Source organism: Ochotona princeps, chromosome 3 (assembly GCF_030435755.1).
Source record: "Ochotona princeps isolate mOchPri1 chromosome 3, mOchPri1.hap1, whole genome shotgun sequence".
Classification (NCBI taxonomy): domain Eukaryota; kingdom Metazoa; phylum Chordata; class Mammalia; order Lagomorpha; family Ochotonidae; genus Ochotona; species Ochotona princeps.
The window spans coordinates 93,718,326-93,737,595 of NC_080834.1; the positions used below are offsets into that span (position 1 = coordinate 93,718,326).

The window sequence follows — 19,270 nt, forward strand, 5'->3', positions numbered from 1 at the left end:
TCTTCCTTTCTGTCTCTCTCTATACATCTGCTTTTCCAATAAAAACAAAATCTTAAAAAAAAAAAAAAAAGATAGCCTCTGTCCTGTTGACATGTTCTTCCTTTCTAAAATCTAAGATGCCCCAGGCTCACCCTGCTCCAGCTATGGAATCTACCTTTAAAATATATCTTCTCTAGATTAGAACAGAACAACATACTGTTTCTTAGGTGCTCATCTTAACGGACAGCAGTTAGTGAACCTCCAAAGCAATGACAGTGACTTAAAACAGGGCAAGTTTAAGACTGGCAAACGTATGAATGCACCAGAATTTTAACAATCCCTTAACCACTCTACTGTCTACTATTCTGAAACTGTAGTAAAGCTGCCTGATTCCCTTTTTCTCCAAACTCTATGAGCAAACACACCATATTCTAATGGAAAATGTACCCATACAGTACATTTATGTACTTATATAGCACAGTAGTAACTGAAAGCATCCATGACCATATTTCCCAGTATCACATTAGGGACAGCAGAAAGGAAAAGGCACTCAAGACTCCTTTTCAACCGGGGGACAAAGTCATGGTTAGTTGCCTTTGGTGTGACTGATGAAGCTGCGTCACCGGTGAGACAGTTCCTTCCAAGGACATTATCTGGTACATTAACACCACCATACGTTCGTATGTGCCGATGCGGTAAATCTTTGACAGTGTACATATCTGAGTTGGTAATACTCTTTCTTTAAATAAGCCAAGTAGGAGTGGACAGCGATGGATTATACAAGGTTTAATACCAAACATGAAAAGAGATTTTTCAACCAATAAAAATGTATATTGTAGTAAAATTCATTTAAATATTTCACTATCTGAAAATCACATCCTGAGTGTATAAAAGAAATACACTTGTATATATCAAGGGAATGACATACCTCTTCCTATAATAGTACTAATTCAGCATGAAATTATGAGCCAGAGACTTCCAATCGGTTGTGGAACCAACTCTCCTAATAAGCCAGTGAAAAGCGTGTCCACTCAGGGTTAGGAACTCTGACGGTAGCCTGCTGTGTGACACTGAGAGTCTGAACTTGGTGAAATTTCCACAGTGAGGGGACAGTGACAAGGTTTGGTCACATACAGAAGTACTAATCAGAGTAAGTAAATTCATCACATCAAGAGCCAGGTATCTCACCAACAGAAAAGGTAGTTACAAATATGCAAATTAAGAATACCAGTATTACACCCTTGGACTAAAACTGGAAGTATCAAAATCAACTCGGGGGTTTCAATATAATATATACATATGATTGAACAAACATGTATATATACATATGCACATTTATACATAAATACACAGAACATTAATTCTGTGGTTCTTTTTACTAGAGGGCCTGAGAGCACTAATATTCCAGTAACAATGAATATATCTAGATCTTACATCCTGATTTATAAATAGCATTTTCCAAGAAAAGGAAGCTGGGTTATAGGCAGACAACACTGGGACACTGGGGTGAGAGATTAAGATACAGCGAAGTACCATTGTTAACATTCTGTTTTTGGTGACTACATTACATTCGTTGGAAAAAATTTTATCCAAGATATAAACAGTAAGGTACATGGAAGTGACAGGACTGCAAGTCAGAAACCAACGCTTTGTTCTTTGTAGATAACTGTTCTGTAGTTTGTTTGAATGGATAAGCACATGGACACGGGGAGGGCAGACGGGTGGGGAGGTGCAGGGCACAGGGGACTACTTACTGAGGTCTTCGGCCAGTTGAACACGTTTACCAGTAAGCAATTTAACCTTCTTTTCACTGTCTTCAGCAAAATCTTCCAATACCTCTTTAACGTTTTTCTCTAGTCGTCTAACTGTTTAAAGTAAGTAAAGATATTTGAGGAGTCTTAGGAAATGCTACATAACTAACTATAGGAGTGCTCTTCAAACAGTCATGAAAAATGTATTACAGAAAGCTTAGATTTCAACTATTCTGTACCAAAATAAACTTATTTTTTATTTTCCCCTTTTCCAAGATCCTCTTGAAGTACTTTCCCTTGGATAGTACGCCTTTATGTTTTCTCATGATATCAGATCTATGAGGTTTATAATTGTCATAATTATAGAATTTCTGGCATTACAGAATATTTTTATCAGCATGAAACTTACACCTCATCTCAGAGAACCACATATTCTTAATTAAAAATACTTTAATGAAAGTCTAGATTTAAAAAAAAAATTTCCATGTTGATGTACTTTATTTTATTATTCAAGCATATTTATTATTTTCCATGATACAATTTTCCAGTTATAGGGTTCTTTCCTCTTCTCTCCATACTCCCTTCTCCTGTTTCCCTCCATATTATCACAGTAGTATGGTACCTTAGTTTAACATTTTGCTATTTAAATGTATCATGCTACATATAGATAAGGTAAGGAAATCTAGACTCATACTGTAAAGGTATAGACATGATTTATTGGGAGTCCTACTTTTATTTGGGAGTAGAGATGTGTACTACAACATAGCTTCAATTCCCAGTATGCTAGTCTCCATTATACAGTTCATCTATAAGGACATATGTATTTTGAATTTTGCAAAAAAAGCCTGCTTGTATCACCTAGGACATGATATTTATTACTTGGGGACTCATTCATTTCAGTAAGCATAATGGTCTCCAGTTGGGACCATTTTGTTGTAAATCGTAGGATTTAACTCTTTTCATGGCTGAGTAGTATTCCATGAAGTAGACGTACGTGTCTTTACCCACTCATCTACTGACAGACATCTGCATTGTCTGCATGTCTTCACTACGGTGAAGACAAATACAGGGTTGCAGGTCGCTTTCTCCTATGCAGATTTCATTTCAATTGGATATGTTCTCAGGAGTGGAATAGCTGTGGCCCATGGTAGATCAATTGTCTTAGCACTCTCTATACTGACTTCTATAGTGGCTGCACTAGCCTACCTTCCACTAGCAGGGAACCTTTTCTACCATATCCTTGCCATCAGTTGTTTGTTGATTTCTGAATGTAAGCCATTCTCATTGGAGTTAGACATAATCTCAATGTGGTTTTATCTGTACTTTCCTAACAGCTACAGAGCCTGAACATTTTTTTTATGTCTATTAGTCATTGAAATTTATTCTTTTGAAAATGCCTGCTCATTTCCTTTGCCTATTTTTAAACAGTGTTGTTTGCCTTGCTGTTGTTGAGGTCTTGAAGCTCTTTGTATATAGATCCTGGATATCGGTCCCCTATCTATTGTGGAGTGTGCAAAGATGTTCTCCCACTCTGTCAGCTGCCTCCTTGTTTTGATCATTTCCTCTCCTGTAAAGAAGCTTCTTAGTTCCAAGTATTCCCATTTGTTTATTTTGACTTCAACTTCCTGTACCTTTGGTGTCTTTCCTGTACCTTTGGTGTCTTTGCCTGTGTCTTGTAGAGTGTTCCCTGTATTTGCTTCCAGTAATTTGATGTTGTCTGGAGAGATTTAGTTTCTTGATCCATTTAGAGCTGATTTTTTGAATAAGGTGAAAGGTAGGGATCTTGTTTCATATTTCTACATATGCAGATCCAATTTTCCCAGGACCAGTTGCTGAAGAGACTAATCTTCCTGCCTGGGTTATTTTTGGTTCTCTTGTCGAAGATGAGTTGGCTGTACACGTGTGGGCTTATTGCTGTGGTATCTATTCTGTTTCAATGATCTTATTTTGTTTTTGTACCAGTATCAGACACTTTGATTATTACTGCCCTTGAAATCTGGAATTGTGATTCTTTCAGCTTTTCTTTTATTGTTTAAGATAGCTTTAGCTATTCATGGTCTCTTGTGTTTCAGATGATTTTTGCATTATCTTTTCTAGCTGTGAGAAGAATGTTGTGGGGATTTTTTTAATTTTTATTTATTTATTTATTTTTTTAAAGATTTATTCATTTTTTTTTTATTACAGCCAGATATACACAGAGGAGGAAAGACAGAGAGGAAGATCTTCCGTCCGATGTTTCACTCCCCAAGTGAGCCGCAACGGGCCGATGCGCGCCAATCCGAAGCCCGGAACCTGGAACCTCTTCCAGGTCTCCCACGCGGGTGCAGGGTCCCAATGCTTTGGGCCGTCCTTGACTGCTTTCCCAGGCCACAAGCAGGGAGCTGGATGGGAAGTGGAGCTGCTGGGATTAGAACTGGCGCCCATATGGGATCCCGGGGCTTTCAAGGCGAGGACTTTAGCTGCTAGGCCACACCGCCGGGCCCGGGATATTTTTATTAGGATTGCACTTAATCTAGATCAATTTTGGTAATATGGGCATTTTGATAATGTTGATTCTACTGATCCACATGCACAGTAAAGTTCTCCATCTTTTAATGTCATCTTCTATTTCTTTAATATTGTGCAATTTTTAAAAAATGTATCTATTTTTATTGCAAAGTCAGATATACAGAGAGAAGGAGAGACAGAGAGAAAGATCTTCTGCCCGATAATTCTCTCCCCAAGTGACCGCAACGGCCGGTACTGTGCTAATCCGAAGCTGGGAGCCAGGAACTCTTCCAGGTCTCTCACACGGGTACAGGGCCCCAAGGCTTTGGGCCATCCTCAACTGCTTTCCCAGGCCACAAGCAGGGAGCTGGATGGGAAGTGGAGCTGCCGGGATTAGAACCACGACCATATAGGATCCCGGTGCATTTAAGGCAAGGACTTTAGGTGCTAGGCCATGGCGCTGTGCCCAATATTTTGCAATTTTTGAAGTAGAGATTGCTCGTGTCTTTGGTTAGGCTTATCCCTAGCTCTTTAAGGTTCTTTTAATGGGGAATGTTCTTACAATTTCTTTCTCAGATATAGAGTTGTGAACACTAAGGCCATCAATTTATGTTCATTTAGTTTGTGCCCTGCTACCTTGCCAAACTCTCTAACAAGTAGAAGTCTAGATTTACAAACAGTCCATTACTGATGGAGCTTTTGTATAATGAAGAGAGACTCTTGGTATGTTTTAACTCTTACTGAGTGTTTTTAATTAATACTTTAAGGGCAAATTAGAATTTTTGATTTTCTTAACAAATCTAGTTTTAATGAAGTACTGTGGTCCTCCTAATAAAGACGGATGCTACTACTGTTTTAATGCCAAAATTAGAAAGCAGTAACCACTGTGGCTTACCTTCAGTGTTTGTAAGTTGCTGCCTCAGAGTATTGGCAGTAATAGCAAGCATGCGCTGTATTCGCCAAAACAGGACCACATCATTGCATTCCAACTGAAATATTAAATAAGTCAGATTACCAGCAGAAAATTTATAAGTGAGAACTAAGTGTTTACATACATATAAGCATCAAAGTTAGTACCTATATCCTAAGCTTTCATATACATTATTACATATTCTAATACATACAATCCTACAGTTACAAGTGGAGGGTTCTTTTCTGGATATTCACAAAATTCTGCCTGTTTTTACTATATTCTGTTCTATCTGCTCCACATCTACATAGCTTCTTTTTTAAATATAGAATTTATTTTCATTTATTTGAAAAGCAGAGACGGGGACACACACACACAGAAATCTTTCATGGTCTAGTTTATTTCTTAAATGCCTACAACAGCTAGAGATGGGCAGAACAAAGCTAGAATCCTGGAAGTCAATCTGAGTTTCCCACGAGGGTGGCAGGGATCCAAGAACTTGAGCCGTCACCTCCTGCCTCCCACGGTGCACACTGGCAGCAAGCTGGAATCAGAGGAGAAGGCAAGCCTTGAAGCCATGAACTCTGATAACAGAAGCAGGAGTTACAAGTGGCTTTTGAGTCACTGAGCCAAATGACTGCTGGTGGATTTGCTTTGATTCCAGCAAATAAAGTTGGAAAGTATAGAATTTCATTAAATTATAGATAAACAGAAATTCATGGCATATGCAAGGACTTCAAAAGTTTATGAAGAATAAATCAGTTTATCTTAGTGTAAAAAATACTTTAAATCAGTGCATCCCAGTTTTGTGATATGCACTGTCTGTGAACTACACGCATACAGATGTCACAATATGTTCTGCAACCAAAATAATCTTCTGATCCCATTTTCTATGAGCATTCTAAAGTATTCCCTCAGTTCATACTTAGTATCAGTTAACAACCATGGTTATTTTAGTATTGTACCCAGGTGAACCACTTTGGAGTGTGTGCTTTCTAATTCAGTTATATAAGAAAACAAATTGATATTTAAAATATAATTATTTCTAAATATTTTTTATTTGTTTTGATAGACAGTGAGATAGAAGGAAGTCTCATCCACTGGTTCACTCCCACGAACGCTGTGACAGACAGGACTGGGCCAGGCCAAAGCCACAAGGCAAGAACTCAACTCGTGTGTCTCAGCTGGGGGGCAGAAGCAGCTACCGAAGCTGTCGCTTGTTGCTGCACAGGGCGCACATCAGTCTTGTCCTGGAGCTGGGGATGTATAACTCTGACGGGACGCAGACAGCCCAGTGGCATCCTAACCAGTGCACCAAATGTCCATCCCTCATGCGTTTATTTTAAAGAATATTCTATACAAAGAATTTTCAACAATTTAAGTTATGCAGTTTTTTTTGCATAGATGAATTTAAATACAAATTTCTTTTATGCTTATGGAAACAAAAGTATTTTAGGGATTTTTCGACTGCTGATTACAAGTTTTTTTTCCCGAAGGTAAAGCATTCTTTGCCTGTAACAAAATGCTCAAATACAGCAATCTGCTGCCCCCTAGGGGTTACTCTGTAAAAAGTGACATCATTTAAAACAGTCCAGCATAACAATGTTGCATGGTTCTTTTCAAGAATTACGTCAGGGTGAGAACTGTGATGCCGTTACCCATACATACGGTTCCAGACCTAGCTGCCCCACTTCTGCTTCAGCACCCCTGCCAAAGGTTTGGGAAAGCAGTGAAGACAGCCCAAGCACTTGGGCCGCTGCCACTCACACAGGAAATCTGGAAGAAGCTCCTGGCTCCTGGCTTTTGGTTGACTCAAACCTAACCACTGTGACCAACTGCAGAGTGAACCAGCAGATGGAAGATCTCTGTCTCTGTGACTCTTTCAAATAAATACATTTAAAAAAGAATTATTTAATTTGAAACAAGTTTCAATGTTGTGTGGGATGATTTTCATCATGAAATGTTTGGTTATGTTATATGGAGACACAAGATGCTAACTAAAATTAGTTTCTAGGCCAGGAGATTTTACTTCCTTTTACATATTTTTATTTTTTACATTTAGACACAAACACATTCTTACAGGTGCTGAGTCTGACATGTATGTAAGAGCAGTTACTACCAAAAGGACAAGTATCTTTGAAAAAATAGGTTAATCATTTTAAAGGATACACTTTTTTTAGATGATCACAGGATATAAAATTAAGTTTAAAGCCAACATCTTTTACCAACTATTGCTAAAACATATCTGTTTTTGTAGTGCTTACCTCAGAGTCGACAAAATGCCTCTGATAATAATAAAAGCCTCTTCGACAAAGGTTACAATGGTTTAGGGCTGATTTTAAGAAATGTCTTCTATAAACTTGATGCCAAGTATCCTTAATCTCAAACAAGAGAAGAAAACAAAGAAAATGTTAGTGTCTATTTTTCTTGTTGATCCACCATACTGAGACGTTTCTACATTTTTTATAAAAGTTAATTAGAAGCAACAGCAATGTTGTATTGTTATTCTACCAGTGTTAAACATTTTTTCAAGACAGATTTGATTTACTATTATTCTGACTTCCTATTAGTTTATGCACTTCAAAATTGAGCATTTTTTTCAAAAAAATGTTATATCCAAGCAATTATCTTGTAGGCTATTATATAGAGTGGGGGATTACCATCTCCTAGTTTGAGGTGAGTCTATTACAGAACAAATCAGATTGAAAATCTTGATTAAGGAAAGAATTCATGCTTGGAAGTAGTCTCAGACCATAATCACCGGCCAAACATTATCTTCTTTCTGGTGATTATATATTTAAACATAAATAAGATATTCCTGTTTTTCTTTAATACTTTTGTTTCATTTAAAGGGCAGGGATAGAACAGTTTCCATCTGTTGATTCACTCCTCAACTCCTTAAATGCCTACAATAACTGGGAATGGGCCAGACCAAATACAGAAGACTAGAATTTATTCTGTGTCACCCACACGGTGGTAGGAACCCAAATATTTCTGTTACCACCTGTTGTCTCCAAGGGTGCTACATCAGCAGGAAAGTGGAATCAGAAAAGGAGCTGGGACTTGAACCCAAATGCTCTAACATGAATTGAAAGCATGTTATCTGAATCACTGTTAGCAAAACACCTGGTCTTCCTTTCTTAATATTAAACATCACCGCAGCCATAGCAATGTTAGCCCCACTGCTTTAATACTATGTTTCTATTCAATGTTCAATCACACCAATTCTCTTTTTTGAACACAATCACATGAAAAAATGGAATAAATATCATCATACCATCTGACATATGCCAAAACTAAGGCTCAGAGACATTAAATCAACTACTCAAAGGTAGTATTACTAGCTCATGTACTGGACTGTACTAGAAAACACATCTCTTAACACCCTCTCTATCTGATATCCTTATCATGGTATTTTGTTGCTTATTTTAGAATTTTGCAAAGGGTGCCAGACAAAGTATTACTTTAAAAAAACAGATTTTTCTTGTTCTTGTAGAGTAATAAAGATATAGTTAATATGCATCCTAAAATACAGGTTGACCTCTCCCATGGCAAAAATCAAGTCACTAACTTCTTCCATTTTACTTCCAAGACAAAAATCTTCCTATTGTACTAACCAACACAATGTATAATCACTAAAAGTATCAAGAGCTAGGAACAATGTAGATAAATTTACACCTATGTTACATTAAAAATTTCATGTTTGGGGCTGCTTTGGCATGGCAAGCTAATCCTTTGCCTGCAACTGTTGGCATTCCATATGGGTACTAGTTCATGCTCCAGCTGCTCTACTTCTGATCCACCTCTCTTTGTGGCCTGTGGAAGCACCACAGGATGGCCCAAGACCGTGGGTCCCTACTCCCAAGTGGGAGACTGGGAAGAGGCTTCTGGCTCCCAGCTTCAGATCAGCTCAGCTTCGGCCAGTATAACCTTTTGGAGGGTGAGTCAGTGGATGGAAGACCTTCTTGTCTCTCCTCTCTGTAAAAATCTGCCTTTCAAATAAAAAGAACTTAAAAAAAAAGATTTATTTTATTTTTATTGGAAAGTCAGATATACAGAGAGGAAGATCTACCGTCCATTGATTACTCCCCAAGTGGCCACAATGGCCACAGCTGCGTCGATCTGAAGGCAGGAGCCCAGAACCTCTTCCAGGTCTCCCACACGGGTGCAGGGTACCAAGGTTTTGAGCCATCTTCAACTGCTTTCCCAGGCCACAAGCAGGGAGTTGGATGGGAAGCAGGGCCACTGGGAACCGGCGTCCATATGGGATCCTGGTGCGTGCAAGATGAGGACTTTAGCTACTATGCTACTGTGCTGGGCCCTAAAATAACATAAAAATTTCATGTTCAGTTTATAAGCAATGTTAGAAATATAACAGCTTTAACTGTTGAGTTAGCTCTCTGGTGGAATTTAAGTATATTTATTCCTTAATTTAGAAACATATCTAGTAGATAATCTTTCAAAGAATATAAGAATAGATGTATGGCCAAGAATTATCTATCTATCTATCTATCTATCTATCTATCTATCTATCTATCTATCTATCTATCTTAGTGACATTTACTTTTCAAACTGGATTTCATTCATAAAATGAGGGCTTGAATCCTCATATCATGTTAAATAGGAGTGAGTGTAGGCTTGAAATTTAAAAAAAAAAATCTGTTGTAAATAAGCATCATGAAGAAAAGCAAAACATAGCCTAAAATGTAGGCTATGTTTAACTTTACTGTAAGTGAGGAAGACAAGACAGAACTCTAAGATATTCCCAATTTAATGAAAAGTTACTCATACTTATCTAAATTTCTTCCACTCATAAGCACATGTGAGCAGAAATTCAGCCTTGCTATTTGGAATAGTAAGATGCAGTGCAAGGTCTGGGCAAACTTCATTTTCTTCTGCAATAAATACTTAACTTGTCCAAGAAAATTCACTTTTTAAGCCCCAATTTCCCCTTTTATAAGTTAAAGTGATACCCTTAACATAGCAACATTGAGAATAAAATTTCCATTCTTCACTCAAAAATTTACTGTCAGCTACTATTCAAATGACCAAAGTTAAATACCCAAATAATCCACTAAGAGTAATAATATTTTGCTGCAAGAAGTAAAGATGATGGAAGTGAAATCCTGCTTTTCACAACACTCATTCATTACCAAGCCTGGATCCACTGCCACTCCTCGGGATTCAAGGTTCTTTCGGACCGTAGTTATTTCATCACTGGCAAGATACGCTGGGTGCTCCTCATTGCATTTCAGCATTTTTTCCAATTCATTCTTGGTTTCATTGTGGACACACTTAAAAAAGTTGAAAAGAAGACTGTGCTTATATGGCCCATGATTTGGCACTTGTTACCACACTCCCAGTTTTAATAACTATGCAATCTCACACATTACAGACACTTAATCCCAACAAGAAAAGAACGCAATTCCTTGGTTTATGAACATAAGTAGCTGGCCTATGAATACAGAACTACTTCTCTCAGGAGAGCAGAAAGAAACTCAGCCCCTTTGTGTCATTTTGTTTTTTCTGAAATGTTTCACTCTTGAAGTTGTAGCACCGTCCTAGGTCTCCACTAGTTTAATTCAGACCAAAAAAATTTTTTTTTCAAAGGCAAGGATTTTTTTCCCCCTAGAAAACCAGGAGGAAAGTAACAAAAAAGCACAAAATAGCTTTCATTTTTAATACAGGACTTATCATTCTCAACACAGAATAATCTTAACTTTCTTTTCCTGTCAAATCCAGTCACTCTAAAAAGACAGATGGAACACAGCTACCCAAACTGGCAATGCGAGACCGGAAGTTACTCTCCAGCTCTCCTAGACTCTGTCTGCCCTCCTAACCTTCAGGTGCGAGGTCCAGCCCAGTGGTTTTCAGCTGGAAGTGGGAGTCATTCAGGTTAGAGAAGGAGAGTGGACATGAGGCTGTCATTGGAAGTAAAAAACAAAAAGCATACATAGATAAATTCATACCTCGCCAACCCACAGTTTTCATGTCTCTCCTCCACTCCAAGTGACGTTTTCTTTGTGTAACCTGCCTGGGACTTAGATCTGTTGCCCTGACACCCAGCAGGGAGGGGCTCTTCTCAGAAGTTTCCAGATTCTTCTAGGCTTATGGACTCTGTGCACTGGTTTTAAAACTAACTACTTTGCTTCTCTTGAGACGATCTCCTAGACATTGGACATCATTTCTTTTTGAGTGTTTCGCTGGAGCACATTTACCTCCAGTATCTGAGCCAATTTGCAAAGGCTCATTAGGCCTAACTTCACTGAGCTAGACACTTTCTGCCTTGAGTTTATCTGCATTTCACCAGCTTTCTAACTGATGTTTCTTCTTGTCCCAAAGTCAGAAAATCGGACAGATTCCACAGAAATGCTTTGCTAACAGAATGCCTTCTCTCAGGCTGCCCGCGTAACACTTCCAGAACACAGCCACAGTCCATCTCTAACTGTCCCTCTTCAGGTCTTCAGTCTCTTAATGACTTTAAATCATGACAAAAGAGGAAGACTGTCTTTTCTATTTTGAGAAAATTTCAGACATATCTGCTAGCTTATGAAACAAAAACTAGGGAAAATAAGGACTCTGACTCCATAATTTAAGTAACTGTACTTGAAAGCAAAAATATAGAGAAGTAATTGTTCATTCTCTTTATCTTGTCTCATTAATTTTTCCACTTCTTGGCTTTCTTCATTCAATTACATGAATGCAAGAACAAACAAATACAAAACAAAACAAAACAAAAAGTGGACTGGATGTCATCCCTTTTTTATTACTTCATTCATTTCAGTATTTTTAGTACATATTCTATTTTGACTCCTTCATTAGAAGAATGAATGTTAAGAAGGTGGCAGTGCCATAAACCTGATTTTAAAAATAAAAGAATATGGTCAGAGTCAAAACAGGTGGTGGTGAGTGTTGGGGAGTTGTAAAATACTCAACTTTATCATTCCATGTTTTCCAAATTTTCATCACGAGTTTATTTACAAACTGAAATTTACAATCCTACTTGTGTCTCAATTTCTATACTTGTTTTGTGACAACAGGAATAAAAAATGCTAAATAAATAGTCTTCAAGTGAAAAAGCCAGATAAGAAAATGTAAGGCAAGAAAAAAAATCAAAAGAATTTTGTCCCAACTGTATTCACTGCCAAATCACCTGGAAGCTAGTCATTTTTCCTGCTTATACCTTTTTTCTTACTTCAAATTAGAGAATTGCAATGAGCACAGTAATGAGGCAAAGGATTACATTTCATCTTCCCATTTCTTTTAATATGAACTATTTCACTTAAGAAAAAAAAATAACTTTCTCCTGTATTCTTTTTGGTCATTAACTTTTAGAAAGGTTAATATAAAACAGTGGAAATTCTCAGGACTCCACGAGCTTGGCAAACACTCGGTTTCAGCATCTGAATTAAGATGAACAAAACCGCAGCATCACAGCACTGACAGAATGCCTTCGCTTTTACCTGTTCTTGGGTCCGATTCTTCCAGTACAACCACCTCTTTTTCCAATCTGGACCAACCATGTTTTCAATTGCATTTTCAGCTAGAAAAGTTTTTAAACAGTTATTTATCCAGAATTTTATCATTTCCCAAATACCTAAATTGTAATTCATGTTTTTCACTTCCATGTTGCTTTATCAATACGAAGTTAGTTGTAATTAAAAAAACTAAGACCATATATAAGGGTTTAATTACATGTGCTTAGAATCCACGAAAAGTACAAATGCTTATAAAAATACTAAAATAGTCTGAACTATGACTTTTTAAAAAATTGAGTAATATAAGCATCATGTGTCCCATCTATCGGCTCTTTTAAGCAGTTACAGAGTAGCTGACTGAACAAGCTCAAAAACAATGCTCTACTACTTTTTGCACATTATTAATGACAAAGATTTGGAAATGCTAATTATACTTTTGCAATTATTGATCCCATTAGATGACTGCCTCAGCAGTGAGAATCCCCAGAGTCCTGCAGCCCACGGCGGTGCTTACTGTCCTGCAGACGAGCCTGCAGCGCTTCTTCCATAAAAGAAATGGCTGCATCCCACTGCTGCTTATCAGATATGGAGCGATCTTCTAAAGCATTGTGTTGAATAACTCTCTGCAAAAACAAGGAAAGAAAAAGATAATCTCATTTTTCTCATCACTTTCACAACTTTATTTAAAACAACAGCTTCGTTAATATCTAAAATAATCAAGGTATCTACAACAGCCTAAAAGAACATCTCCCATAAAAGTACAGAAGTTAAATTTTGCCTGTTGATTTGCTGGTTTTCTGCCTAAAAATTAAACAATGGATATTGTCCCCTATCTTAAATTAAGCAGAGGAGAGTGTGGAGGTGGGGGAATTTCACACATCTTTCTCCATAAAAATCCAACACCCCAAACCCTAATTTTCAGGGATTAATAATTTATACTTATGCATTAACATTCTGAAAAAAGGAGAAAAAGTTAATAACCATTGTGTCATTGTTAATAGCAATGAAAAATAGGACAGACGCATAAAAGGTATAGGTCATCATATTATTCACTACAATTGAAAATGGTTTCCAAATGAATGAAAATGACATCAACCCACCAGAAAGCCAATTTTAAAACATTAAAGAACATATGGTTTTAAAACATGAAGACAAATATTCATTCAAAGGAAAATGTTAATTACAATCAGCCTGCAGTGAGAGAGGTATTTTCCTAGAAAACTGTTCAATCCTGTCATTCAACAGTCTTTGAACAAAGCAGGTACTTAAGAAAGGTTTGGTTTTATGCTGGTGAGAAATCTCTACAGAACAAAAGATGTATCATGTTATGGGTGGTCGGAAGCCAGGCTCTGTAGTCACAGGGCAAGGCCTGAATCCCAGCTGCCGATGACAGTAACAGAACGGTTTAGAAATGAAATCAGAAATGCTTGCACAACACTTAGCAGGAGTTCTGACACACACAGTGAGCATTCAAAACAGGGTGATTAGTGTTACAATTTTAGGAGACTAACATTTGATGCATCTAGTTCCTTTCATTACCACAGATGGTAGGTAACATTAGAAACACCTATCTAAGGTCCATGAAATGCCTACCAGGTGACAATCTGAAAACTCTGAATGTTTTTTTTTCTGAAATAAAAGCCAGGAAAGGTATAGTGAATGTTAGGAAGAGAAATGGTAAAATGTCGATTACAGACCATTAATCTCATTCTGCATTATTTTAAATTCAGTATGTATTTTACAAAATTACACCAATTTTATGAAAAAGTATCAACTTAAGAAACTGTATAAAAAAATATGACACTTATATACAAATACAAGACAACATACCAAGCTGTCTTCTGCAAAGTCATTCCACTTGTGGCGCTTAATACTTTCTTCCTTAACAGCTTCTTTGAGTTTATCAAATATGTCATCATGCTCTTTGCCTTTGGGTTCTGTCATAAAGCGAGAAAATTCTTCTTGTAAAGTCTCCCAAGCAACCTAAAATCATTTAAGATAAAAAGCTATGTGTATGCTACACATATGGAAAGTAGTACATGAATTCAAGCTAAACAGATTCAATAAATCAGCTTATCACAAACCATATAACGAAGAGCACTAAGTATATGCACTATGACCGAAAGGTCTCACACGGGGCGCTGGTGGGACAGACGTGGCCTCCTGACATGTTTTGTCAGACATGCACAGTGTTTAAAAAAACAAACACCACTGTTGCAGCATTTAAAAGCCAGGAGACTTCTTGTAACAATCTTCACTCCCAGCTTCTCCTCAGCTACATCCGCATTCCTACGTGACAGTGCCTTCTTGAGCTCAATGGGGGTTGCCTCTATGAAGGAAGGTATGCATTCATTTCAGTTCATTTATTTATTTCAACCTGTAAGACATCTGAGTTTCCCTACTTCTTCTACACTGCAAAAAGTTTAAAATGTCTTAACAATTCAGTCCTTGTCACATCTTTGCAATTAACCAAAGATCAGAGACAATGAATGAATACTTTCATATGGCTATTATTCTGCTTTGCATTACAGCTGATTTCTAATTTTCCAAACAATGAAATAGCACAGTGTCAGACATAATTGAAAAGTAAATATACTGACGACTAAATGGGCTTTAAGTGTTGGATTTTATCTTTCAGTCCTCTCCCACTTAAAACATAAAGAAATTGTCATATTGATGATTGTAAAGATACACAGTGGGTGATTGGAATCAACCTCTGTGCCGCCTGAGCCTCAGCAGGTGCCCACCCTTCCCACCACCCCAGGAGGAGGACGCACAGCAGGATGCAGTCATTGCCATCTTTAAGAGCACTTCTGCTGCCTCAACTTTTGGATATAAAACCCTCCTATCCTGTCGGTGGCAGTAGTGAGCAGAGGTAGTGAAGTGCTGACAGTAGCTCTCCAACTGTGTTAGGGTGGCCTTGTGGAGAGCTGACCCAGGCTCAGCAACACACAATTTGAGCAGACAGGCTAAGAGAGTCCTTAGCAGCTTGAAGGAACTGGGAAGACAGGTGAAGAAACTGGGACATGGGGAGGGCAGGAGTGGAAATCAAACCTGAATAATTAGCAAATGACATTCGTTTCTAAGGTAGAGATGAAAACATTCCTAACCCTGACTTGAGTTTTATGGAGCAATTACATACAGAAGCTCAGGGAACTACAGAGCACTGTGCGGGGCAGCTCAGCTCAGAAGACGAGAACACAGAAGCTGCGGTTCCTCAGCAGCTACTGTGGGTCAGGGACTAGCTAAGCGTTGCAGAGATCCTACATCATCTGATCCTCCTAACAACCCTGCGGGGTGGGCACAGCTGCCATTCCTTTACAGATGATGAAACAGAAAGGTTAAACCCTAGTCCAAGGAGTCCACAGCTATCCAGTCACAGCCAAGATACACGGGTAACAGATTGAATCCTATGGGGAGCGTATGCAAGTACTACTGAGTTTTGAATAAAATTAATGAAATGTCTGGTTTATCAAACGTTTTAAACAACCTGTGCCTAGAGAACACATTTAAGATATTTTACATCTGAGGAAATTTTTGCTAGTGCTGCTAAATGGTATGTTTGAAAGAACCAATATCCTCAGGCTACTATAACAGTTAGTAAATTTGTAAAAGAGTAGTATTTGGTCATAGCATTATGGTTAGTTCCAACATGCAGAAGAGTACTAAGGAATAACGGAATATAAGGGCCAAAAGGAAAGAGTGGCTGTGATAGGAATAAAAGCTAAATTTCACAGCTCCAACTCTCTTCAGCTGATGCTTCTTACCCATTTAATTAAATTATATCCTAACCTCTACTGCTTTATTTGGAAGCTGTTTATCAGTCCACTGCTTAAGCTTGATATCCACTGTAGTATTAAAAGTTCCTGAATTCATGGTCTGTGCAGCTGGAAGATAGATGTTTTCAATCACATGAGTTGAAACTCTTTCCCACAAAGATTGTTGAAGGATTTCCTCCCTGAAATTAAAAAACAAAAATTGCAAATCACCAAAGCTAACATTAAGTTTTTGAAAACCAGCTTAGCTGAGGTATCATTAATGTAAATAAACTTCACATTTTTAAGGTTTGGATAAGTTCTGAAGTGTTTATGTATCTGTGAGTCACAATAATCACGATACTAACACATATCCATCACCTAAAAAGTGGGAACGATCAGAGCTTTCCATCATTCTGATTAGTTTGTACTTTCCAGGAACTGATATAAATCCACTAATATATATTTTCTCTTTTATCTATTTTCATTTATACAGCATAATCATTTTGAAATTCATCATGTCTTAACATTTTACTTCTTATCGTTGAATGGTATTGTTACTGCATTTACCTGCTGATGGACATTTAAGCTGCTTCTACATGTTGGTTATTACAAATCAAGTTATGCACATTGATGTACAAGTCTTTGCACACACACTTAATTCCTCTTGGGCAAGTAAGAGCAGAATGACTGGGTGACAGAGTGATTATATGTTAACTTTTTAAGATACTATCCAACTTTGACACTTTTTGATACTACCAAACTTTCTTAAGGTGGCCATGCCATTTTATATTCTTCTTAGCTGAGAATGAGAGGACTAGATCCTCATGTAGGCTTGCACTGCTCTAACAACTAATATTCCAAACATCTGTGCAATATTGATACACACTTTGTACCTCCTTATTCTGGAGTCCAAGGCTAAAATTATTTTGGCATAATTTAAAGATATTTATTTTTATTGTAAAGGCAGATGTGCAGAAAGAAGGGCAAAGAACTTTTATCCTTGGTTCACTCCTCAAGTGGCCGCACTGGCCAGAGCTGAACCAATCTGAAGTCACGAATCAGGAGCTCTTTCCAGGTTTCCCACGTGGATGTAGGGTTCCAAGGCTTTGGGCCATCCTCTACTGCCTTCCCAGGCAACAAGCAAAAAGCTGTATGGGAAGCAGAGTAGCTGGGATACGAAACGGTGCCCATATAGGATCCTGGAGCATGCAAGGTGAGGATTTAGTTACTGAGCTATTGTGCTGGGCCATTTGGTATAATTTTTACAATTTATTTGATCAAGCACAGAGCATAAAATATTATGGGATACTGCTAGATAACATTTTTTCAATATTCCATTCATTAAAGTAATACAGTGAGGCTGGCATAGAGGTGAAGCAGATTGCTACCTCTAATTCTGGCAACCCAGAACCAGAGAACCAGTTTGAGTTCTTGGTGCTCTGCTTCTGATCCGTTCTCAGCAAATGCTCTGGGGAATGCAGCAGAGGATGGCTCAAGTATTTGAGCCCCTGCCGCTTATGAAGGAGACCTTGATGGAGCTCCAGGTTCCTGGCTTCAGTGTAGCCAGGCCCTGGCTGTTGTGGCTATTTGGGAAGTGAACCAGGGGATGGAAGATCTTTATCTGTCTCATTCTTTGTCACTTTCTTCTCAAACAAATCTTTAAAAAAGAAAGTAATAGAAAAGATGCACAGTCAAGCTAAAAATCTACCTTCATAAATGTTTTAAAACAACATAGGTCTCTAGACAGAAAAAGAATTATTCCAATTCAGAAAAAAAGAATCTCAAGAAAATATTTTTGACTTTCCTCCAAAACGTAAACTGTAACAGGCTACTCCAATATTTAAAAAAACAATAAAGAATGCAACAGCAATCTCTATCCCTATATACTCTTGCAAAGAAACCATAACAGAAAGCCTAAAGTAACTTTGTCGAAGGAGGCTGGTGCTGTGCAGCCTAGCAGTCACCTCTTGTTACTCGGCCTCTCCTGCCTGTCCATCACCAAGCTGCGGTGCACTGCGCGACCCTCACTGCTTCCCTGGATCATAATAATCTTCATTTGCTCCCAACATCCTGTTCCATAAAAATGTTACATTCTCACTGTTTTTCTCCGTGCCTTGATGCTCCCCTATGGAGAACAATGATTCTCCAACTCCAGAGTGGGACCTGTACAGGTTCCTGTACAGTGAAACCTCTAAATCATCACACCCGACCTCCCGTGGAATGCCCTCAGTGTGACTCATCATTTGGTTATGCCACCTGCAACTTGTTGCTATCTTCTGTCAATTACCCCAACATGTCCTATACAATACAGATTGCTTTTCTATCCTAGGTTTCACCACTATCCAGGGATGACCTCCATAAATTTACATTTAACACTGTAGTTTCTTTTTTCCTACATCCCATTTTATTTAAGCAAACATTTTTAAGGGGCTGGGAATGTGGAACAGTGGGTAAAGCAGTTGTCTGCAGCACCGGTTTTCCATATGGTCATTGGTTCATGTCCTGGCAGCTTCATTTTAAATCTAGTTCCTTGATAAATGACCTGAGAAAGCAACAGAAAATGGTCAAATTGTGTAAGTTCCAACCGCCCAGAAGGGAGACTGGATGAAGCTCTTGGCTCCTACCTGGCCGAGCAGTGGAAACTGGCCACCTGGGGCATGAACCAGTAGATGGAAGAGAGCTTTTTCTCTTTCTCTGTGTAACTACCTTTCAAATAAAATATTTTTAAAAACTTTAAAATATATATACATATATTTTAATAATATATATAATATCTATAATATTCTAAAATATTATATACTAAAACATATAATAAAATTATACAAATAAAATATAAAAAAGATATAAAATAAATATATAAAATAAAAACAATAAAATATATATTTTCAATATCTATAATATTTAAAA

The 19,270-nt window shown here is 37.8% G+C and overlaps 1 protein-coding gene across 4 annotated transcripts in view; it reads right to left on the reverse strand.

Annotated features, from left to right (window-relative positions):
• Positions 1-19,270, reverse strand: part of OPA1 (OPA1 mitochondrial dynamin like GTPase) — a 77,895-nt gene that overhangs the window by 19,971 nt on the left and 38,654 nt on the right. For all 4 annotated transcript variants that reach the window (XM_058662103.1, XM_058662104.1, XM_058662102.1 and 1 more), the window contains 8 exons: positions 16,398-16,563; positions 14,436-14,588; positions 13,120-13,228; positions 12,591-12,670; positions 10,281-10,421; positions 7,392-7,508; positions 5,113-5,206; positions 1,734-1,844 (listed from right to left, as the gene is read on the reverse strand). In XM_058662103.1, coding sequence (XP_058518086.1) covers positions 1,734-1,844; positions 5,113-5,206; positions 7,392-7,508; positions 10,281-10,421; positions 12,591-12,670; positions 13,120-13,228; positions 14,436-14,588; positions 16,398-16,563 — 971 coding nt within the window. The remainder of the gene's footprint in view (positions 1-1,733; positions 1,845-5,112; positions 5,207-7,391; positions 7,509-10,280; positions 10,422-12,590; positions 12,671-13,119; positions 13,229-14,435; positions 14,589-16,397; positions 16,564-19,270) is intronic.